At 35.2% G+C, this 23275-nt stretch overlaps 3 protein-coding genes, 1 non-coding gene and 1 pseudogene across 4 annotated transcripts; all 5 read right to left on the bottom strand.

Annotated features, from left to right (window-relative positions):
• Window positions 1-1532: 1532 nt before the first annotated feature.
• Window positions 1533-1643, bottom strand: LOC149017581 (U6 spliceosomal RNA; annotated as a pseudogene).
• A 2801-nt stretch (window positions 1644-4444) lies between these two features.
• On the bottom strand, window positions 4445-5827 carry LOC149017580 (transcription factor MYB1-like). The gene is made up of 3 exons (XM_089154186.1): window positions 5683-5827; window positions 5440-5569; window positions 4445-5344 (listed from the first exon to the last, which is right to left on the bottom strand). Exons 1-3 carry the CDS (start codon window positions 5813-5815, stop codon window positions 4684-4686), a joined length of 924 nt encoding a protein of 307 aa, XP_089010312.1. The 5' UTR covers window positions 5816-5827; the 3' UTR covers window positions 4445-4683.
• Window positions 5828-10364: 4537 nt separating this feature from the next.
• On the bottom strand, window positions 10365-10466 carry LOC149017579 (U6 spliceosomal RNA). The gene has a single exon (XR_016173286.1). It is a non-coding gene; the product is annotated as a U6 spliceosomal RNA (small nuclear RNA).
• A 2094-nt stretch (window positions 10467-12560) lies between these two features.
• LOC149017578 (transcription factor MYB123-like) lies at window positions 12561-13841 on the bottom strand. Its single transcript, XM_089154196.1, has 3 exons — window positions 13694-13841; window positions 13445-13574; window positions 12561-13345 (listed from the first exon to the last, which is right to left on the bottom strand). The coding sequence occupies exons 1-3, from the start codon at window positions 13824-13826 to the stop codon at window positions 12745-12747; spliced, it is 864 nt and encodes a 287-aa protein (XP_089010322.1). The 5' UTR covers window positions 13827-13841; the 3' UTR covers window positions 12561-12744.
• A 4935-nt stretch (window positions 13842-18776) lies between these two features.
• LOC149017577 (tubulin beta-1 chain) lies at window positions 18777-22522 on the bottom strand. Its single transcript, XM_089151911.1, has 3 exons — window positions 21930-22522; window positions 19899-20168; window positions 18777-19807 (listed from the first exon to the last, which is right to left on the bottom strand). Exons 1-3 carry the CDS (start codon window positions 22324-22326, stop codon window positions 19128-19130), a joined length of 1347 nt encoding a protein of 448 aa, XP_089008037.1. The 5' UTR covers window positions 22327-22522; the 3' UTR covers window positions 18777-19127.
• Window positions 22523-23275: the final 753 nt, after the last annotated feature.

Raw genomic sequence — 23275 nt, 5'->3', positions numbered from 1 at the left:
GTAGTTACATCTATTTCTGTCATAGTGTTGCCAATATTGGCATTAGGTGAATATACATTTAAAAACCATTGTTTGAGGGTGTGGGATTTGAAACCACAAAGGATGGTATGCTTAATATTTAGTAATGATTCCACCAGCATGGGGACCATTTTTAGTCGCCATGTGTGGTCGTGTTTCCCTTTCAAAGTGGATAGTAATTTTCCTTCGTCGCACTAGATTTCTTTGATCTACACTCCATGCATGTCCCATTGTTGTTTTGATTCCATGAAGAATGCAATGTGTCAACGCCTCCAATAAAGTCCCAGCCTGTTGTCTCCTTGTGGTTGGGAATTGAATTTTGCTATCCCAAAAAAGTCCCACACTCTAGTCGATGTTTTTAGATGTTCATTAGAAACCCCTGCTCATTGTAAAGTTGGTAAGCACATATTCTTTATAAGCAAACATTGACAAGGGTTAGGGTTATAAACCTCTAAATGTTGATCCCCTATGAGTTCATTATTGTCTAATGATGCTAATTTTAAATCCTTTATGCATTTGTTGACAGAGGTCAAAACCCTTATTGGGTTTGGCTCCTTATTGTTACAGACCTTGAAGTTTCTCTCTACCAATATAGAATAGCATTCTATTATGAAAACAAAGAAAAATCATCTCTTAGCATTCTTCAGGGGTAATCTTGCCGTAGTCCTCTCAATCCAGAGAACCAAAGGTACGGGGCTTCATTTAGCTTGATGGAAAAAGAGGTTGAGGATATCAGTGTGTGGACCATGATACACCAATGTCCATCAAAGCCCTAAAACTCAATAAGCTTGGTGATAACACCTCATTTAACCCTATCAAAAGCCTTGACATGTCTAGTTTTAGGGCTACATACCTCACTTTTCCTCTTGTTTTGCCCATGAAGTTGAATATTTCTTGTGCCATCATAATGTTGTCAATCATTTGTTTAATACGCACAAAGGTCCCTTGACAATGTGAGACAAGGTTCAAGAGGTAGGGTTTAAGTCTAGTCGGCGAGGTGTAAGAAGAAGATTCTCTCTTCACCCACTTAAGATTGGGTACTATGAGTGAGAGGGATGGGAGGCATTATGGTTATTACACTTCATTAAGGGTAAAATTGTCATTCAACTTTCAATTTTGAATTTACTAACAAAATTGGGGTTAAAAACTAACCGTAGATAACGAATAATATTAGGTTTTGTTGAAAATTGGTCACCAGTAATTTTTCTCATTTAAAGGAAGAGATCAGAGCTTCACTCCCACTTGAAGTGACCACTAGTAAAAAAAAAATCTTTTTTTTCAATGTAACCCCTTTATTACTTCGTCCGTAGTAATTTAGCAAAACAGCTAACCATAGATCCCAAGTCAAGGAACGTGGAATACGTTATACGATTATGACATAATTATAATGAGACATAAAGGAAGAACAGTGAATACGTAGATTCTTAAACCGAATTAAGGAGCAACGAGAGATCCCTAGTTTGAGGCACATCAAAGTTGTGATTTTTGGGAAGAGGTTGTCTTTTAGAAACATAAAAAATTTGAGATATTTCTCGGTTTGTGCATGTCATCCTTGTGCAGGGAGTCAGGGACCATGTTAATCTTCTCTAGATAGTTTTAATTTGATGGAATGTCTCCGAAAAGACAAATCACAGTTACAAATTGAGTTCAGCTTGTGAAGAGCTAGATTACTTATGAAATGATGAGAAATCTTGCATAAAATCCTAACACATCTTTTCAATGCTTCGAAGAACACAGATAATATGATGTTTTCAATTTGTCCAAACAAGGGTGGAAAAAAATCCGCTATGCAGATTACAAGTGGAGATTGAATTGTTTTTCTTTTTAATTGTTAACGACAGAACTGTTTTCGATTAGATATTTTCTGGGGATCAATCAAGACCGAAGCGGGTCCATTGAAGGTCAATCAAGGAGAGAGAGGTTAGGAAGCCCAACAAGGCCTTGCTGATACTATATCATGTTTGAGATTGCTTTGAATGAAACATCATAAATTTTTCATTAAGCAGTAAAGTGTATACATGCAAAGACCGGAAAGGGTTATGAGATTAATTTACTGAATTTCAGAAATTAGCGAAAGAATAAAGCCAAATGACGAGCTTGTGTACAAATATAAGGAAACAAAAGGACGGAAGGCAGAAGATTGTGTACAAATATAAGGAAACAAAAGAATAGAATGTATGGAAAATATTTGTAAAGCCTAATGACGAGCTCTTTCCACATCTCTTGAGAGTTGAGACCTACATGTATGAAAACTTAGTGATGAGTTCCTCTTCAATTGCAATTTTAAATGAAAACTAAGTTAAACATTTTCCTTAGTATCCAACCCTGCTTTCTGGGGAAGATTTCCTCCATCTCCCTTCACCATGGATCCTTATGTAATCGTTTTAGTGACGGTTCAGCTCCTCTATTCATGTCTTTTTTGGATAACACAAAAGTGACAAAGGCAAAAAAAAAAAAAAAAAAAAATTTTTTTTAAAACTAAAATTTACTTATATCAAACTTCAAGGTGCAAATAAAAATTACCCAAAAATTAATGAAACCCATACTATTACTCTCGCATGTTCAGTGAACATGGCTTGTAGGGCTATATCCTTGTGTAAGTATATATACGACTGTACTCATTAACCAAGGGGCAAGAGCAAACCACTCTCTGACAAGCTAAAAACGATTTTGAATATATATTTTTACATATGAACTCTATTTTTAAATATTTTTACAGATGTCCTCATTAAGTCGAATAGATATGATGGAGATTTGGGTTTTTTTATAAACTCAAGAAAATTGCGCCAGGTTGCAATGGCAAAGCTCCTCTCACTTTCCTCAGTCATTCTTATTTATATTCCTATCGTTTTCTCTTCGCTTCTATATAACACATCCATCGAATACAGCCTTCAGGTGTTCAGATAAAACTAATCAAAAATTAATTTCAAATAAAATATTTTAAAATTCTAAACAAATAGATGAGTCAAAGCATGATCAGCATGTGATATTTTGGGTAAATGGGCTGCAGCTTATTAACGGCTTAAATTTACTAATCAAATAAATAGTTAAAAACTAATATTCCTTAGAGGAGTTAGAAGCTGGGTGCTAACAGGCTGTAAATTTGTAATGTTAACAAAAAAAAATGAGACATAACGCATCTCAAGAAACCTAATGATGGAATTCATAATAATATCCAGTGTAGGATTTTCTTATCAGCAAATCTTATTTCAAGGAAGATTAATTGGACTCCACCAGCTGTGGGTTTCTTTTGCGAATTGAGCAACATGGTTGAATGAAAACTGCTGAATTGAAGTTGGGTATATTAATTAATTATTAGGAACTCTAATAGAGATTATCTTTTGCTGCTGGTAATTAGTGTGGAATTTTCCATAGATATTTGTTAGTGGCAGAGGCTTATGTGCTACTAGAAAAGGTTTTATAGAGGCTCTTAAATAAGGTCTCACAGGTATTAGTTTGAATGGACAACAAGAAACAACAGGGTGATACTGAGATTTCAAACTTCTTAGAGGATATTTTTATGTTAATGAAATTTTGTTTCTTGTTCTTTTGATTATGTTACAAGGGCTGCCCAACTCAATGACAGATGCCTTGTATCAATTGATTCATTTGATGGAACTAGGGTATGCATTTATTAACTATTTCTTTCAATAAATTTATTTGAAACCAAAAATAAAAACTCCAAATGATAATAAATTGAAATGCCTTAGAAATGAAAGAAAACTTCCTAATTACACATTAGAAATTAAATAAAGAAATTAATCTGCACAATAATTGGAATTTCTCAATGATAATGTCAGCAACTGTGATACAGTGAAACTCATTGTGAGCTTAATAAGGATGAAAATAATTTACATTTGTTTATTTTCAATTCTTAACAGTCAAAAATAGTTAGTTAGAATATTTTGTCTATTTAAAAAGTAAATAAATTAAAAAAAATAAAAAAGAAGAGTGAGCATCACATTTTATATATTAAAATGAACATACTTCTAGCACACAGTGGTGACAATTTCTGTAAAAGCAGCGTAAGTCCAAGGAAGTCATGGTTCAAGCTCTTTTCGAAGCTTGTAGATTCCAAATGGTTGATTGGTTGATGATGACCCAAAAACAGACTAGTTCTCAAGATGGATCATCTTAATATACATTTCATATATATGTATACATGTGTAGTGTTATATATATTATCTTTTAAGTTTAAAGTATAAACAAATGGTTTGAATTGAGAAAACTATAAAATATATATAATTTTTATGTATTTTGGAAACCGGACGAAAATAAAGAAGAGGAATACACCAATGGCAGTGTAATTAAAGCTGTAATGAATTTCACAAGGGTTAGAATAACTAGGCACAAAAGAAGAAAAGAGTAACTTTTCAAAGATATATACGTAAGATAGCATACTGACTTGGATGTTTATTTATTTGTTTCTTGTTCAAGGCGACACATTTCTCCATGATAAAAAGAGACAGATATTTAAGGCTCAATTTCAGGAAGTGTGCTGGGTTACACATGTCTAAATTTCTGTTAATTCAATCATTAGGATATGTTCATGCAGTACAGTCCAGCCATAAGATTATCGATGTACTCCTTTGAAGTTCCATCCATGGAACATGGAAGGAGCTCTAAATATTTGCATGCAGACACAAGATAGCTATTATTTCTCATTTAATAATCTCCTAACCAACTTTCTACTTGACTCAGGAGTGAAGTAAAGGATGGGAAATCCAAATCAGGATTGATACATTGACTAATAGCCCAATTATCCATCATTTCCTCCTCTGTTTCAGGACCCAGAAATGGTTGATCCCAAGATGGCAATGACTGATCATCACTGTTGAGAAGCTCAGACACAAGATCGCCTGATTCTCCATTACCAAATTCAAATGAGTCTGAATTGATGAGAAGATCAGAGAACTTAGGGCTGCAGTCCAGATCTATCATGAGGTTTGGTGATGAATCATCTCCTTCCATTGGATACAATATTGTTCTGAAGAGTTCACCTTCAAGCTCTGGTTCTGATAATGGAGTTTTGTTGCTACCATGTTCTGCAACTTCTGGGTTACAGTTTGGTTCTGGAGTCATACAAGGGAGAACAACCCGGTTGCACCTAGAAGCCTTGGTTCGGACCACTTGTGATTCCATTGTTCTAGTCATCGTCTTCTTTCTCTTCTTTGATTTCTCTCCCTCGTCAAACTGGACTGACTGCTTTTGAGTCGAACCGGAAGAAGTTTCTTGACCTTGAACCTTCTTTGATAAATTAGTGTTCCAGTAGTTCTTGATTTCGTTGTCTGTTCTCCCTGGGAGCCTCCCTGCTATAAGTGCCCACCTACATTGAAGCAAATTAAGTCAGTTACTGGACGACATCGTTGTTTGGGTTCCATGCAAATAGGAGGATTTCTACTCAAAACCCTTATATATTACCTGTTGCCCAAGAGTTTGTGAAGCCTAATAATGAGATCTTCTTCTTCGTTAGAAATGTTTCCTCTCTTGATGTCTGGTCTCAAATAATTCAACCACCGAAGCCTACAGCTCTTTCCACATCTCTTCAGACCTGCATTATTTATGAAACATGCATTTACATTAAATGGGTTCCTTTTCTCTTCACATGTAAATTGAAAATGGATGAAACAAAGTTTTGACTTTTGGTACATATAGTTCACAAACCTGCTTTTTGGGGAAGGTCTCTCCATCTCCCCTCGCCATGACTCTGAATGAAATCTTTGAGGATTTTGTCTTCCATTGCAGTCCAAGCTCCTTTGTTCAAGCCTTCCTTCGAACAGCAAGGTGATCTACCCATCTCTCCATCTCTCACTCTGAGATTTTGACACTTTCAGCTGTGAGAGTGAAGTTTGCTCAATCATGGGTGTTGCGAGTAGCGATTCTTATAGTACTCAAGAGTTGGACTTTTTCCATTTTGTTAAATTTAGCCAGAGATTTTTAAAAGAATCTGAAACCTGAAACCCAACGTGCTTGAAGGAGGCAAATATAATGATTCCAGGGTTGCGTAGCGAGCAATTTAGCAGTAGAAGCACTAGTACTCTTCTTTTGTTTTACTTGCTTTATATAGAATCGACGTACAGCACAGCACAGCACGTGAGGATCTAATTGATTGGATCAGCAACCAGTTAATATCAACTTCAAAGTGTTATCTTTAATTCTTTATGGCCCTATTGGATTGGATTCTTTCTTTTACTGAGATTCATTTAAGGAGCAGACGACAAGGCAAGAGACAGCTCATTAAACCAGCGAACTGCATTTGAGCAGGTTATCATTTTCTTGAACCAATCAGATCCTTACAGACGACGAGCAGGCAGGAAGGCACGGAATTCCCAGAGTCAATTGGATTACCCTGGAAAATGGAAATAAAATGTTTCCAAGGAATAGGATGAAATCGGTTTAACTAATTCCAAATTTCCAATTCACTTCACGCATGGGTGTTTCGTCTGCTTTTGAGACGGATATGATTATTGGAAGGAAAGTATCGTAAAATATTTCGGTAAATTTCGGCCGAAATCGGTGGATAGCAAAGTAAAAGAGGGAGCAAAAGCTAAATTTGCTAAATGTCGTCCGAAAATTGGCAAATTTCCGGCAAACTAATGAAATACAAGCAAAAGTCACCAAAATTTCACAAAAACAAAATTATCATTATAGAAGATGAAGATGAAGATGAAGGCATTATTGATAAAAAGATAACTGCCTAAAAGCCCATCAATAATCGGTCGGAAATCACAAATAACGAAAAGTGGAAAACCCTTAAAACCACATTGCATGGAGTCATCAAAATTCTGAGCATAGTCGAGGATCAAAGGAGGAGTGATTTGAGAACTAGAGAATGTAACTTTTTCTCATACGAGATCCACCCTCAACCAAAGTATCGTCAGCTTAGGAGTAGAGCCAGTGGCAATGCTGGTTGCAGGTAGTTGGGAGAGCAATATCAGGATTCTGGGTTCCATTGGATGGTTGCAGGGGAGAAGAGAGAAGGTGGAAGCTTATTTAAGTCACAGAAAATGTCCGGCGAAACATCGGTGAAATTCACCTATTCGCCAGGTTCCCCCATTGGCGAACACATAGAGAAAGAAAAAGACATCTCTACCCCCACTCACTTTTGGATGTTCCATTTTCCCTTTTTCTCTAATTAATTGACCCTACTTTTGTGGAAGGGATCACGTGAGACTAATGTCAATTTCTTATTGTCTTTCACATACTTCTGCAGATCAACTAACATTAATGGAGATTGGGATTTTTTTTAATAATAGGTTTTGCTACACATGGCAAAGCTCCTGCAAGTATCTCACGTTCATCTACCATTCTGGTAGAGCTACCTTTCCTAAATTAGTTTGAAAGACCGGTGTTCTCAAGCTTCGATCAGGCCCGGTTACTGAGTCAGCTTTCAATTAATAAAGTTGGGTATTTAAAAATCTAGCTCAATCCGATGTTCTTGTTAGCTATTTAAACCCAACTTAAAGCTTCACCAAAAAAAAAAGAAACCCATCTCATCATGTTTCTTCTCATTCACATATATGTTATAAGACTTGCAAGTTGCTCATGATCAACCATGACCTTTATTCGAGGATTCAATCTATCAATAAGTTGCTTAATTCCTTTTCATAAGCTGTTCCAAGTTGAAAACGACAAGGAGTGGAAAAGTCATGCAAAAAAGAAGATTTGCTTCTAAATTTTTTATGCTTTAATTAATCCATTTGGAATATTAAGAATAGCCTCAAAGTAATGATGGTATCATCAAAATGGAGGTTTAATACTCACCAAGTCTCAATTGGATGGATGGTCACTAGAATAATACAAAATTCATGGTTAATTTAGGGCAAATAGAAGGGTTATATACTCAATTTTAGAACATTTGATCATAATCCTTCGCTTGGTTGATTTTAGTGGAACAACATGTTTATTTTCATATGAGGATATGCATGGGGCAATGAACATTATTATCATATAACATTACAATAAAAACCAATCAAAGTGTGAAAAATATTTTTAAATTGTTTGATAGTGGAAAACAAACAAACATATATAATACAAAATGTACAAATTGATTTTATATTTTCATGTTTATGGATTTGAATTACATGACAACTATTTTTGTATACATTTGTCTTATTTATATTAGATGCGGAGATCAAAGAAAAAATGGTATCAAATTAGGTTTTTGTTTTATTATGTAGTTTTTTGCATGGAAAGCTTTTGTTTATGGAAGCAGAAAAACTTTGAATTTTATTGTCAAAAATTAGTTTGCTCTTGATTTTTACAAAGACTAAATCCCCTCTCGTTTCTCATATTTTTGTTTTCCACTCTTATTTAAATCAATTGTATTAAAACACGTATTAAATAGGTAAAATACAATTATCATACACGTTTTATTGTGCCAAATGATTGGAAACGTACTACGTACTTGACGTGTAGACTAATTAATTACCGTATGCATGCATACTTTAACTTACAAACTATGATTACACCCATATTTGGACAAAATTTTCAATCCTTTTTCACCTAAATTCTCAACCACGATTGATGTTTTCCATTTGTTTTGTATTAGAACTATATTAAAAAAAAATGAAATCATTAATTGTTCATTCTTCAAAACAATTTGAAGCTTTAAAACCCTCAATTTGATACATGGTGTTTACCTTACGATTATACAAATTCAAGGTCAGGCTGAACCAACGTATCTTGGAATTCTAAATATCATTTTACATTATCATGAAAGCCATAATAGGTCTCACAAATCACAATCCACAATGATGTTAGTCACTTAGTCTAACATTGTCTTGGCTCTCACAAAGATTCTTTGGAGTACTTTCTCCAATAAATAAGCTTTGTTGTTATCTGAAGATTTAATAGCTCTTAATTTATTGATTTCTCTATTCTCTAGTAGCTGGGTTCCTTAGTCTTTGTTTTTGTTCTTTCCCTTGAGGGTGTTTATAGTTATTCATCAAAAAAGAAAAGAAAACAAATCTTACAATTTCTCTTTTTCCTTTACAATTTCTCTTTTTCCTTTACATTTCCAGCTATCAAACCAAGCATTATATTTATAGTGAAAATATGTGAATCAAATGTAATTAAACTGACTCCAAATAAAATGTATCAAAATTTCAAACAAACATATGAAAAAAAAAAAAACATGAACAACATTAGATATGGTTTACAAAGTAGAATAAGTCAAATGACTAGATTATAAATGTGTAAATTGTAATGTGTTCAAAACAAAAGATTTAGGTTTAACAGATCTCGAAAAACTTAAGTATGGAACGTATATAGTAAAAACTGTCACTCGTATACAGAATAAAAGATAAAAATAAATGATAATATTTCCTAATTTAGAAACTACTCTCTTATTAACAAAGATATTAATCTGGTAAGGTATAAGTGCCCAAAAAAATCTATTAAGGTACCTATTTATCCATAAAAATTTTAAATAAGATCTTTTACTAAAAAAACAAAGATAATCTAGTAAGCTGTCAGTCAATAGGTTCTTTAAAAATGAAAATCAAATGCACAAGTAGGAACTTCATTTTTTATTGGTGGTGAAGTCTCGAGTGGCTCAACTTTACATTATAAAACCAATGTAAACATCTTGGTAAATTCAAGACCCATGTGAGAGTTTACAATAGATTGAACCCCAAAGAGAGAGCTTACGGTAGATTGACAGTTCAAAATCTTAATTAAACGCTAATAATTGAGTGTTTTCATCCTTCAATGAAACACGTTTTTACTTAGTTCCTGGCAACTTAACAAAACACCTAATCACTGATCCCCAAGTCAAGGGACGTGGAATACCTTCCACGATTATGACATAATTTATTATGACATAATTTTTGTAGTTTCAAAGGTCTCTACCCTGCCCTAGGGATGGATGGTGCCTCTTCAATTCATCTCTGATCAGGTTCATCTTTCTCCCTGCTTCCTTTTTTCGATGCTATCTCACAACTATTGAATGATGAGAAATTTTTGTAGTTTCAAATGTTCTGTTTTTTTGGGCTATCTCCCAACCAATGGATAATGATAAATTTTTGTGTGAATATTCTAATCTACATGTACTCATTAAATTTATTCTAGCATTTAGATTAAATTATTTAATATGATTAAATCTTATAACTCATTGAAATTCACTGAAACGCCGAGAGGAGCCCACAGAAAATTCACTCACTCACCTCCCACCTAACCTTTTATCCAATTGACAACAACATCATAATACCATAACATGAGGTGAAACGTTTGACTTCATGAAAGATGATTGACGAATTGCCCAAATGTAGATTCTTAAACCAAATTAAGAAGCAACAAGAGATGTTTAGAGTTGTGACTTTTTCTGAAGAGGTTGTTTTTTGGATAAATAATATTTTTTTTTTTCGATTTATGCATGTCATCCTGTGACAGAATCATACTGATCTACTCTGGATGGTTTTAATTTTGTCGAATGTCTTCAAAAACACAAAATCACAATTACAAAATGAGCTCATCTTGTGAAGGGTTAGAATACTACTTATGAAATGAGAAATATTGCATAGAATTCTGACATATCTTTGGTCAAAGCTTCGAATAGCAAAGATAATGTGATGTTTTCAATTTGTCCAAACAAGGGTGGCAAAAAATCCGCCATGAAAATTACAAGTAGAGGCAGAATTGTTTTTCTTTTTCATGGTTAACGATAGACTTAGTTTTTTGAGTTGGTCTTCTCCGGGGATCAATCAAGACCCAAACATGTCTAATGAAGGTCAATCAAGAAGGGAGAGTTTGGAAACCCAACAAAGGTGGCTCAGGTTCAGATATCTGTCCCTCCATGAAGCCACTACTTGAAGACATCTACACTTTAGCTGGAAATTTTTTTGATTTTAAAATCTCATATACATACGCATAAGAAAGTTAATGTAATAACTGATGTCCTAGCTAAGAAGCCCTTTTGGTTGAGAGTCCGAAAGATTAGTCATGTTCTATTGAATTGTTATTAGAGCTTTGTTTGGTGACATCTGTTGCTCAAGTTAGAATGAAATACTAGATTACCCTAAAAATCACCGGACCTGGGCTAAAAAGCTTCATTATATACTGGCCACATGAAAATTGTTTCAGCAATACTATATTAGCAACCGTGAGATCTGAACTCAATCAAATTTTTAACAAAAGACTGAAAGGGAACATTTTCTTTTTCTTCATACATATTTCTTCTCTATTTACTTTTATTTCTTTTCTAACAGTTTTATCTTTGATTTTTTTTTTTTTAAATGATAACATTTTAAAATTATCAAATTACTTTGTTTTAATTCAGAAAAGAAATGTTACTAGAGAGATCAAGTAATGAATGCTGCGTCAATGAAGTCGCCTTAATCTATTCGTGAAATTGGAAAAATCCAATCTAACCAACATGGTTGTAAAATTAAGATCATGAAGAAAAAAATGATCATATTCATGAAGGATAAGAGTATATAATATTATTTTATTTTTAATCAAAATAAGATTATTCAAATTGAAATGGCTAGTTCATGCATGAGTTAAACCCAAATACAATATTTCAAGAAGTAAAAGAAGAGGTGTTGGACTTACCAACCGAGCAACATGGATTATGTCCTCTTACAAGAACAAAAGATAAGAGTTAATGGATCTTAAGAAACCTAATAATAGAATCCAGAATATTCACTTAGCAATGTGGTCTCATTGTTAATTTTTTGTCAAATAAAATACAGTTCAACTACATTGCAAATTTGGAATTATCTCTCACGTGATGACCCCATGAATCGAAATTAGTTAGTAAAATAATTGTTAATATTTTTTTCTATTTCTATCATTCCAAATAATAATAAATTTAAATATCTCCAACAAAATACTAGAGATAGAAGAAAAGTTTTTAAATGTACATTAAGAATTAATAATCAAAAATTTGCATGATAATCAAAACCTTGTTTTCAGCAATTGTGCTCAAGATCCTAAATTCACCAAAAATTTGCTACAGATCATGATACTCAAATTGTCCCAGAATTATTAGAAGCTTATAAGCATGAAAGTAGTTTACATTTCTTTATTCTCATTTTCTTTATAATGACAAAATAGTTGTTAGAATATTTTGGGAGGCCTTTTAAAGTATGGGATCCACATGAAACATTTCCAAACCTAAGAGACAGCGTCCCTAGTCCCTTCGTGGGATCGTCTTCATATAAATATACATATGCAGTATTATATATTGTCTTCTAAGTTCAAAGTATAAAAAAATAGTCTCACTTGGAAGAAACAAAATGTTATAATTTTTATTTTATACTTATTTGAAAACGTGACAAGCATTGACATCAATGTTTATCAATTTATTCTCCAATAGTTATGAAGATCTAGAGGAGAGGGATTCGTCTATATGACACATCGTTTAAAGTAATTTGGATCGTCTCCACCTGGTGCACTGTGCACCCAGGTTTTCACTGTCATACTCAACCTGACACAGACCATCCGAGCTTTACCTGTTTCAGGTTGAATGTGAGAGAAAAATGGGTAGACCACGCACCGATCAGATGGAGAGAATCTCGACTCAGTGTGAAGTTGTAAAGAAGTCAACATGGATTAGAATAAGTAAGTACAAAAGAAAGAACAAGAGTATCTTCCACAATAACATGTGATTAGCTTTGAAAGAAAACAAGCATTTGATTAGCCAACTTGAATTACCAAAGAGAAGTTATTACGAAACTAGTATGTTTCTGTTAATTTCTTGTTTTAAGCGACACATTGGTTGTACTAATCTCCTAACCAACTTTCCACTTGATCCAGAAGTGAAGTAAAGGATGAGAAATCCAAATCATCTAGCTTTCCCTCCTCTGTTTGGGAACCCAGCTGGAATGTTTGATCCCAAGATGGCAGTGACTGATCATCACAGTTACCTTCACTACTGCCCTCTCCTGATTCTCCATTACCAAATTCAAAGGAGTCTGGATTGAGAAGATCAGAGAATTGAAGGCTGCTGCCGTCAAGAACTATCATGAGATTTGGTGCTGAATGATCTGCTTCCATTGGTTGAAGCTCTGGTTCTGATAATGGAGTTTTGTTGCTACCATGTTTAGCAACTTCTGGGTTACAGTTTGGTTCTGGAGTCATACAAGGGAGAACAACCCGGTTGCACCTAGAAGCCTTAGTTCGGACCACTTGTGATTCCATTGTTCTAGTCATCGTCTTCTTTCTCTTCTTCGATTTCTTTCCCTCGTCAAACTGGACTGATTGCTTTTGAGTCGAACCAGAAGAAGTTTCTTGACCTTGAACCTTCTTTGATAAATTAGTGTTCCAGTAGTTCTTGATTTCATTGTCTGTTCTTCCTGGTAGCCTCCCTGCTATAAGTGCCCACCTACATTGAAGCAAATTAACTCAGTTACTGGATGACATCGTTGTTTGGGTTCCATGCAAAGAGAATGATTTCTACTCAAATTAAACCCTTATATATTACCTGTTGCCCAAGAGTTTGTGAAGCCTAATTATGAGATCTTCTTCATCGTTGGAAATGTTTCCTCTTTTAATGTCTGGTCTCAAATAGTTCAACCACCGAAGCCTACAGCTCTTTCCACATCTCTTCAGACCTGCATTATTTATGAAACATGCATTTACATTAAATGTGTTTCTCTTTTTCACATGTAAATTGAAAATGGAGAAACAAAGTTCTGATCAGTCTTTTGACTTATTGTTATAGCTCACAAACCTGCTTTTTGGGGAAGGTCTCTCCATCCCCCTTCGCCATGACTCTCAATGTAATCTTTGAGGATTTTATCTTCGATTGCAGTCCAAGCTCCTTTGTTCAAGCCTTCCTTCGAACAGCAAGGTGATCTACCCATCTCTCTCTCCCTCACTTGCAGATACACATGGTGCTGCGAGTAGTGATTCTTATAGTCCTCAGAGTTGGAGATTCCCCCCCCCTTTTTTTTTGTTGAAAGCCCAGATTTTTAAAAGAATCTCAAAGCCAAACGTGCATTAAAATTTTCTACCTGAGACAGGCAAATATTGAGATCCCAGACATTACGGGAGTTGCGTAGCGAGCAATTTAGCAGTAGAAGCGCTACGTTGGATCTAAATTTCAGTCACAGTACATTTATTGCACGGACTGAAGCTCGTTGTCTACTTAATTAAAATAAAACTTCACAGCACGCACATGCATGAGTTTAATATCAAATGTTATATTTGGGGCCAATTGGATTCTTATAATGAGGTTTAAGGCGCAGACAACAAGGCAACAGACAATTAACTTACTAAATAAACCAACCCATGCCAGGTTTATCATCTTCTTCAACCAAACATGGCTAGCTACGTGATGCCAAAGAGATAATAAATTACTCCCTAGCTTTTTCCTTTCCACTGAAATCTGAATTGAAGAAGAGATAAAACTACTAATATATCCTTGTTTTTAATACCATATACTTTCTTTTTTTTCATACTATACTCAACCCTTAAATGGATGAACGGATTTCTCCTTCATCTACTTAGTAATCACCCACCACCCATTAGCGTCACCCAGCCAAAAATCACTCACGAAAATGAAAGAAAAAAAATCTGGTGCCCCTCTTTTTCAGGTGGGTGATTTTCAATAACGTGAAGGAAGAATATGAGTACCTGAGGATTGAGTATTGTATGAGAAAGAAGAATGTATGATATGAGAAACAATAGTGTATCAGTAATTTTCTCTCTTCTAATTTTATGTGTTAATTGAGCTTAAGGATATTAGTTTTCCTTGTAATCCAAATCTAACTTTGAAACATTAGAAAAAGAATACGAGTTTTTAAGTCCAAAAGTAGTTAACCCTACTTGTCTGGAAGGGACCATGTGAGAGTAAGGTCAATTTTTTATTTCTCCATATCCATGGTTTTTCAATTAGTTCCGTAGAACCAGTTTAAAATTTGCCACTTGTACCACATTCATCTACCATTCTCTATAAATTTTATCTTTTTTCTCCCATCTGCTAGCTACCTTTCCAACACTAGGTTGGTTGAAAGACCGTTGTTCTCTCTCACTCTTATATGAGTATGTCTGTATGTGTGCACACACATCTTCAATTCTCCCATTGTCAAAGAGTGTGGTGCCATGACCATGCAATCTGAACAGGCTGTATAATATCAAATGCACCATTGTCGTGCACACACATCTTCTCCCATTGTCAATGAGTGTGGTGCCATGAACACGCAATCTGAGCAGGGTATATAATATTATCAAATGCACCATTGTTGTGATAATGTATGAGTTAATTAAACTGACTTCAAATGAAATGTATCAAAATTTCAAACAAACAAATCAAACAAAGAAGCACGAGCCAGTAACATGGGATGTAGATTATAGTTTGTAGTTTACAAAAGCCAATGGCCAGCTTGTAAACTTAAAACTTGTAAATTGTAATGTTCTACGAGAGCAAAAGATAAAGATTTAACAGATCTCAAGAAACTTAACATGGAGTAAAAGGAAGTTCATATGGAACAAAAGAGTTTTTTTTTTGTTTTTGTACGAAGGGGGATGGGGATATTAATATGTCTCAACAGAGTCGAACCCACGACCTCTTCGCTAAGAGGTGTTGGTTTCAACCACTAGAACAACTCTGCGTTCGTACAAAAGAACAATTAAGACATCAATATTTTATGCTTATGACTGGTATTTAATTAGAAGGTATTGTGCAATGTTGGGACAGTAGTTGTAGGCACATATTGCTTACAATAACCATTTCCTATACTCTCTTCAGTAAATAATGTTCTCAAAATGTTGCTTTTATTGGTTGGTGCAGTGGTGCTACAAAATTTCTATCTCTTGGTTAATCAGTAATAATAATCTACTAACATAATTATTAAAAAATTAATTATTAAGATTGTTTATCAAAAAAGAGAAAAATAATCTAATAAAGTGTTATAAGAACTTTTACCATTGAAAAAAAATCAAATGTTAGAACTTCAGACCATAAATTGGTCAATTGATAATGACCAACACATCTTAACAAGGAGTCATGAATTTAATACTGCCGGATGATCATCGACTTTATATAAATAATAATAATAATAATAATAATAATAATAAATTTAATCCCATTAAAATCCCAGGTGAACTTATATTGATTTTTTTTTTTTTTTTTTTTTTTTTTGCCAATCCTAATTTTCAAGGCTTTCCCTTAACTAAATTTCTACCAAGAGTGAAACTTTATATTGGCAAATTCGACGAGGCCCATGTGAACTTTAGCTTAAAAAAAACAAAACACCATGTGAAGTTTTACGGTAGATTAACAGTTGAAACTAAATTAATCAGCAATAATAATTAAGTGTTTTTGTCTTTTCATGAGCCACGTTTCTTTGTAGCTAGCAACTTAACCAGCAAAAAAATAAAAAGCAACTAAACAACCAACCTGAAAACCACTTAACAAGCAAACCAATAAATAACTGGTTTGGCCAACAAATAATTGGTTTCTCCCAATTTTATTCCAAAACACGATTGGTTGATTTTAATGTTCAAACCATTGAAAAAGAAAAACTACTTGCTGATCCCAAGTCACTGAACGTCTAATACCTTACACGATTATGACATAATTATTGTGAGACATCATGAGTGATGCATGTACCCTTGGGGAAAATTCACTCCCTCACCACTACCTAACGGTCAAACGATTAACAATGGAACCAGAGCAATGTAACATGAGGTGACACTGAGATAAAAGGCGAAGTCAAAATTCAACATCGAATATCAGATCAATGAAAGTCTAGATCATTTTGTCCATCAAAAAGTTAGTTACATTTTTTTAATACATATAGTGTATGAATGAGGCACATTGAGGGTTTTGTTTCTGAATTTAGATGCCAACCTACACATTAAAAATATAGTTGAATTAAAATATAAGAATAAGCTAACAAACAAAAATATTTTATAAAATAAAAAAAATTTAAATAGAACAACTCTTTTAAGTTTTTTCTTTCATTAAAAAAAATCTTACAAAATCAACATTACAAAAAAAAAATTATGTGATTTCAATATAAAAAAGACCAAAGAATCATGCTAATTAGTAAACTACAAATTATAAATATTTCATTCACAATATAAAATCAAATAAATAAATAAATAATAAATATAAAGAGAAACAATATAAAACCAAATAAAAGAATAAAAAACAAAGAGAGAGAGAGAGAAACAAAAATAAATTGAGAAAAATACAAGGGGTGTTACATTTTGTAGAAACGCCAACCTTGTCTCTCGCAAAGTTGTCAGGAAGTTTGTTAGGGTCAAAAGTAATTATTTATTCAACATTAAGAAGCCCTGCAAGTAAATTAGCACACACGTAGTCTCCCTAGCTCCGTCTTATCTGCTTAATTTTTTTTTCTGTCTTCCTTTTCTTCCTCTAAATCTCTAAAGTGCTCTCAAATCAAATAGAAGCCAAAACCGTCCAGCTACCCCCGCCCCTTGTAAGTTCTTTTTCAAAATCCATTTCCAGTTAGGTTGGGCCCGGAAGAGAAATCCGGTGGCAATCTGATTGGCAGTGGAGGAAAGGGCCAACAAAGGTGGAGATTAAGGAGCTGTTGCACCGGAGATGTGGTGGTGCCGAGCCGGAGAGGAAGAACACGTAGGTTAGAACCCAAAATATTGAACAAAAAAAATCAGGGTTTAAGAATTGGAAAAATATTGACCTCAGGATTGAAATAAGAGATGCGTATGAATCATCCATCAGTACAATTGATTGAATTTGAGCACGTCAGAACTGGAGCAGATACATAGAAAATCAAAGCAGGTCCCATGAAGTTCCTCGGGCTCAGATATCCCACCCAACCGGTACTTGGGCTGAAGTCTTCATTACACATTGGTTCCACATCGTAACGCCACAAAAATCGGTTCACACGATACCATACAGTAATACAAGATTACAAGGAACCGTGAGATCTGAACTCAATCAAATTTTTAATTTAACAATAATATGCTTTGAAATTCCATTAATTCTATTCAAATGATGATTACAGTCAGGATTTATCAAACGTTTTTCGATCTTTTTAATTACATGTTATGGGATTTGGCTCATAAGAAATGAAGCCACGAGTCCTGGATTTTATTCACAAATGGATGGTAGACCTGTCCGTTTGACCACCTGGTGGGGGTCTATCGGATTCATGTATTCCTCGATCTCATACACCATTGACTGCTTTTGTAAGGCTTTTAATTTACATGATTTCCCAAATGATAACTTTCTATGTGAGGAACCTTTATTGTTCAGAGTAATTCGCTAGGATGTTGTTTGGGGATCATTGTGCATAATACACTACAAAGGTGTATGGTGGAACGTCTCTCTCCGGGTAATCTTTTGAAATTAATCATTTGGGGCCTTCTCGAAGGTTTCACTTACGCTCGGCAGCTTTACTCTAGTCTACTTTGGATAACCTATTACAATATCTCCCAAATTCTAAGACCTTTTAAAGCAGGAGGATACAAAAAACTGTCTTCTTACTTTAGCCTCTTAGTCAATGCATAATACTATCACGCAGTTGGAAGGTGTTTGTCAAAGACTTGTGTTTGTAGCTTGTAATCTTTCTTGGCTCTATCAACGAAAAATAAAAACACAACGGAAGATGTCTTTCTGTCCCTCATTTCTCTTTTCACTCTTAACTTTTCTTCTAAGTTCTAGTTCTGATTCCTTCGAAAAAATAAGTTATGATCCCTCCTCCCTTGATGTTTCAAAATAATCAAATTATTCTATTGCAACTACGCAGATCAAATTATTCTATTGCAACTACGCAGATCAAATAATATACGCTATGCCAATGAAGTTGCCTTGATCGGTTGAAGTTGGCAAAATCCAATGTAACAACTAACAAAGGTGGTAGTAAAATGAAGATGACCGATGACATTTACAGCCTAATTTATTTAGGCAAAGACACCAAATTAAGCCAGTAAACAAAAGATTGTCATATTCAGGAAAGATAAGAGTATTAAAATTGAAATAGGTAGTTGACATGCATGAACTAAAATCAGAATACAGTATTACAAGAGGCACAAGAAAAAACGAATCAATGGAAAGAATATCAGCTTCCATACAAAAATATGATAGGATCATAGTTAGGGAAGAGAAATATCTAACCCATCATACCAATGACTTGCCACCAATTCCAAAATAGTTGCTGCCATCATCCCACTCAGTCTTCGTAGTTCTCTTCGACTCCCTCCTCATCATATTCATCATCATCTTCAGCAGTGGCATCCTGGTATTGCTGATACTCTGACACCAAATCATTCATGTTGCTTTCTGCCTCTGTGAATTCCATCTCATCCATTCCTTCCCCGGTGTACCAGTGCAAGAAGGCCTTGCGCCGGAACATTGCAGTGAATTGCTCACTCACCCTCCTGAACATCTCCTGAATTGAAGTTGAGTTACCAATGAACGTTGATGACATCTTGAGCCCTGTTGGGGGAATGTCACACACACTGGACTTCACATTGTTGGGAATCCATTCCACAAAATATGATGAGTTCTTGTTCTGAACGTTAATGATTTGCTCATCAACTTCCTTGGTGCTCATTTTCCCCCTGAACATAGCTGAGGCAGTCAGGTAGCGCCCATGTCTTGGATCTGCTGCACACATCATGTTCTTTGAGTCCCACATTTGTTGGGTCAGCTCTGGTACAGTAAGAGAAGCATAGTTCTGCGATCCACGAGATGTCAGTGGAGAAAATCCAACCATGAAGAAGTGAAGACGTGGGAATGGGATAAGGTTCACAGCCAGTTTCCTCAAGTCCGAGTTCAACTGCCCTGGAAACCTCAGACAGCATGTCACACCACTCATGGTTGCCGAGATCAAGTGATTCAGGTCACCAACTGCAAACAAGGCAAATAAAATCAAAGCATTAAGTGTCAATGTCCATATTAGACTGGCGCTGTTTATGAAAGCAGATAATGCAAAACTCACAGCTCGGCGTGCTGAGTTTCATGGTCCTAAAGCAGATGTCATAGAGGGCTTCATTGTCTAGGACCATGCACTCATCTGCATTCTCCACCAACTGATGCACAGAAAGGGTAGCATTGTAGGGCTCGACAACCGTATCAGAGACCTTTGGAGAGGGGAAGACTGAAAATGTAAGCATCATCCTGTCTGGGTATTCTTCCCTCATCTTGGATATCAGGAGAGTTCCCATCCCAGAGCCTGTGCCACCTCCAAGAGAGTGGCATACCTGAAAACCTGGGCAATACAAGAGGCACATATGGAGAGTTAGATCAGATTACTAATCATCATGCTGAACAAGGCAAGCAACAAAATTTCATAAAAGCAATTTATTGACAGAACAAAAACAGAGGAACCGCACCAAATACCCAAATGGGACTTCTGCATTACAAAAAGCAAGACACTGGGAGTACACTGAGTCAATCTTCACTGAACACAATAGATCGTCTTGTATTTGATGTTTTGTATTTGATCAGTTTCTGACTGTAATTTTCTTTTTCAAAAGACTATATTTTATCGATATATTAATATTTTCAAAGCAGCTTTTGCTTTCCTTTGCTCTTATCCCTTCTATACTATTTCTCCTTCACCAAACATTGTCCAACTTGCCAATCTCCTTCCATATGATGACTTTTCATAAAGAACTTGGCATTTTTAGATGTTGCACCTTCCATGTGTCAAGTTCTCAACCCCAAACTGCAAGGCACTCAATGATGAAAAAATTGGAGATGATTTGTTTTCCCTAACACTTGCTTCTTGAGTCACATTGCAGAAAGACAGAGTGATACTAAGTTATCATGATTTTTTAATTCACGAATATCAAAAACAAAAAAATTGGGGATGCCTTTTGACAAGGATCTCATTGCAGAGAGGAGTTTAGGGGGTGCAGTCTCGTAGTGCTCTCAATACCGTTTTCCGGAAGATCTCATAACAATACCTCGCAAGTATCCTTTAGCTACAATTGAGTGATTAGTCAGCACCAATGTTTGAAAGGGATTTCCTTAGACATCAGAACCAATACATCAAACGGCAAAATCACAGGATCTCTAATTCGAATGATGACCCAGTGGGTAATCATCATCATGAAATGACGAAAAGGTCAATGCAAGAGAAGGAGAAGAAATTACTCTTGAGAAGTTGATATACAGCACTATAACATGACTTCCATGGGTATCATTGTAGCGTTCCTTCATGTTTCACAAAGTATAACAATAAAACGAGATCACCAGCATACAAAAAGGGAAGAAGTAACAAGCCTGATTGATTGACACTTAAAGACTACAGAATATCACTATGCATCAAGGCTTCCACATTTTAAGACAGTACCACATTCTGAGTATATCGAAATGCAACAAAAGGACTCTTCATTCACGTGTAAAACAAGAAACCGACTGAGATTAAAAAAATCAAAATCACCCAGTCACAGACATCCAACCAAGCCTTCGATCGAAGCATCATTTACCATCAAGAAATATGAGGAGGCGAATGTCATCCTTTAAAACAAGACGACTTATCCTATCATGGTAAAACATTGAACTTTTAACATGGGGAAAAGAACATGCATAATTTTAAGTTTAATCGATCCGAAGAGGAAAAATGCCAACGATGATCCTCTGCTGCTTAAAGTTGGATAGGGCTTAAAGAATAAGAATGTATCCAAGGAAAAATTGCTGAAAATTCTAATGTGACCTGATTATCCTCTGCTTCTTAAAATTGGATAAGGCTTAAGAGTAAGAATGTATCGTGAGAAAATTCGTTGAAATTTCTAAAATCTAACTATCGCAGTAGAGGTTTATAGCATAAATTTTGAACATTTAAACGCAAGTAATCAAACCTAATCAAACCGACATCTACTACCAGCAGATATCAATTCGTATTAGAAACTTGTACGATAAAAAAGAATGTGAAATTGAAAGAAGATCTTGTCTAATCATAATCTATAAGAAAACAATACCTTGCAATAAACATTGAAAATGGATAAGAAAAATAGCCAAATACCTTGCAAACAATCACAATTTTCAGCCTCTTTACGAACAACATCAAGAACAGAATCGATCAATTCGGCCCCTTCAGTATAGTGGCCCTTGGCCCAATTATTTCCAGCACCAGATTGTCCGAAAACGAAATTATCAGGGCGGAAGATTTGACCGAAAGGACCAGATCTGATACTATCCATCGTCCCAGGCTCGAGATCCATAAGAACAGCCCGAGGCACGTATCTTCCTCCAGAAGCCTCATTGTAATAAACATTGATCCTCTCGAGTTGCAGATCGGAAAATCCACCACTAAAACTTCCGGTAGAATCGATGCCATGCTCGGCACAGATTACTTCCCAGAACTTGGATCCGATCTGGTTTCCACATTGTCCACCTTGAACATGAAGGATTTCTCTCATGGCTTCTTGACTATGTATGCTAACGTTTGGATTTGGAGGAGGCTCCGACCTTTCTATATATACAGAGAGAAAGAGGCTGCGTGCATTTGCGAGACCTAGAGAGAAGATTCGGTAAAGAGCCAATAATAGAACAGCAGGATATTTTGGTTTCTAAAAAAATGGCCTTGCAAAAGCGGGAATATGCACACAAACCTCTGGCGTCCGTTTCAGTTTCAGTTTCGGGGCATGGGTCAGGGTCTCTACACTCTATAGGGTAAGATATTTTCTGTAATCAAGTTGTCCTGACGTGGATCCCACATTCTCAACTTATCCGGTCCAGACTCCACATAAAGGGTTTAATTGGGGAAACCGTGGAACCGGGTTATTTCGGTTCTTGTACCCGGTCCAAACAGAACGTATAAATTGGGAATGAAGGCATTACAATAATGTAAGGTGAGGGCTTCCGGCTTCATCCCCAACTACGAGTGAATTCGAACTCTGACCTAGTACGTAGAGGTGTTGATTTTTCACCAGCTGAGCCTCAAGTTCCTTTGTATTAGTTTTGCCTTAAATGGTTGGAAAAATTACATGATTAGTTACTCATGGATTTTATTTTATGAAAGTAGTCACTCAAAAATTAATAAAACTAACTATAACTAAGGTTTACAAAACTAATCAAAACACTGATTTTCATCTTCTTTGAACATTTTTTACTCCTAAGTCAAACCACATTGGAAAGAAAATCACTATTTTGTCTAAAAGGAAAAAGTCCTATTTTTTCATACCCTCTGGACATTTTCACCCTTATGTCGGTATAATCAATTTTAGGAGTAAAATGTCCAAAGGGATTGAAAATTCACTATTTTGATTGTAAAAACAAATTCAATTTTACCTAATTTCCTTGGGGCCTATTTGATTACATGAGTCTGGAGATTTCAAATGTCTAGAGATTTCAAATATATGGAGTTAT

Source organism: Hakea prostrata, chromosome 4 (assembly GCF_041222555.1).
Source record: "Hakea prostrata isolate BN-2017 chromosome 4, UWA_Hpros_2, whole genome shotgun sequence".
Taxonomy (NCBI): domain Eukaryota; kingdom Viridiplantae; phylum Streptophyta; class Magnoliopsida; order Proteales; family Proteaceae; genus Hakea; species Hakea prostrata.
The sequence above is the reverse complement of the archived record's forward strand: the minus strand, read 5'-3'. Positions and strand labels throughout refer to the sequence as shown.

Excerpts from the sequence above, each read along its gene's own strand:
- LOC149017580 (XM_089154186.1), bottom strand. The coding sequence starts at position 5,815 with ATGGGTAGATCACCTTGCTGTTCGAAGGAAGGCTTGAACAAAGGAGCT. Across the intron at positions 5,570-5,682 it reads AGACCTTCCCCAAAAAGCAG|GTCTGAAGAGATGTGGAAAG; the intron begins GTTTGTGAACTA and ends TAAATAATGCAG. Across the intron at positions 5,345-5,439 it reads CACAAACTCTTGGGCAACAG|GTGGGCACTTATAGCAGGGA; the intron begins GTAATATATAAG and ends GCTTCAATGTAG.
- LOC149017578 (XM_089154196.1), bottom strand. The coding sequence starts at position 13,826 with ATGGGTAGATCACCTTGCTGTTCGAAGGAAGGCTTGAACAAAGGAGCT. Across the intron at positions 13,575-13,693 it reads AGACCTTCCCCAAAAAGCAG|GTCTGAAGAGATGTGGAAAG; the intron begins GTTTGTGAGCTA and ends TAAATAATGCAG. Across the intron at positions 13,346-13,444 it reads CACAAACTCTTGGGCAACAG|GTGGGCACTTATAGCAGGGA; the intron begins GTAATATATAAG and ends GCTTCAATGTAG.
- LOC149017577 (XM_089151911.1), bottom strand. The coding sequence starts at position 22,326 with ATGAGAGAAATCCTTCATGTTCAAGGTGGACAATGTGGAAACCAGATC. Across the intron at positions 20,169-21,929 it reads AAATTGTGATTGTTTGCAAG|GTTTTCAGGTATGCCACTCT; the intron begins GTATTTGGCTAT and ends TGTATTGCCCAG. Across the intron at positions 19,808-19,898 it reads GAAACTCAGCACGCCGAGCT|TTGGTGACCTGAATCACTTG; the intron begins GTGAGTTTTGCA and ends CCTTGTTTGCAG.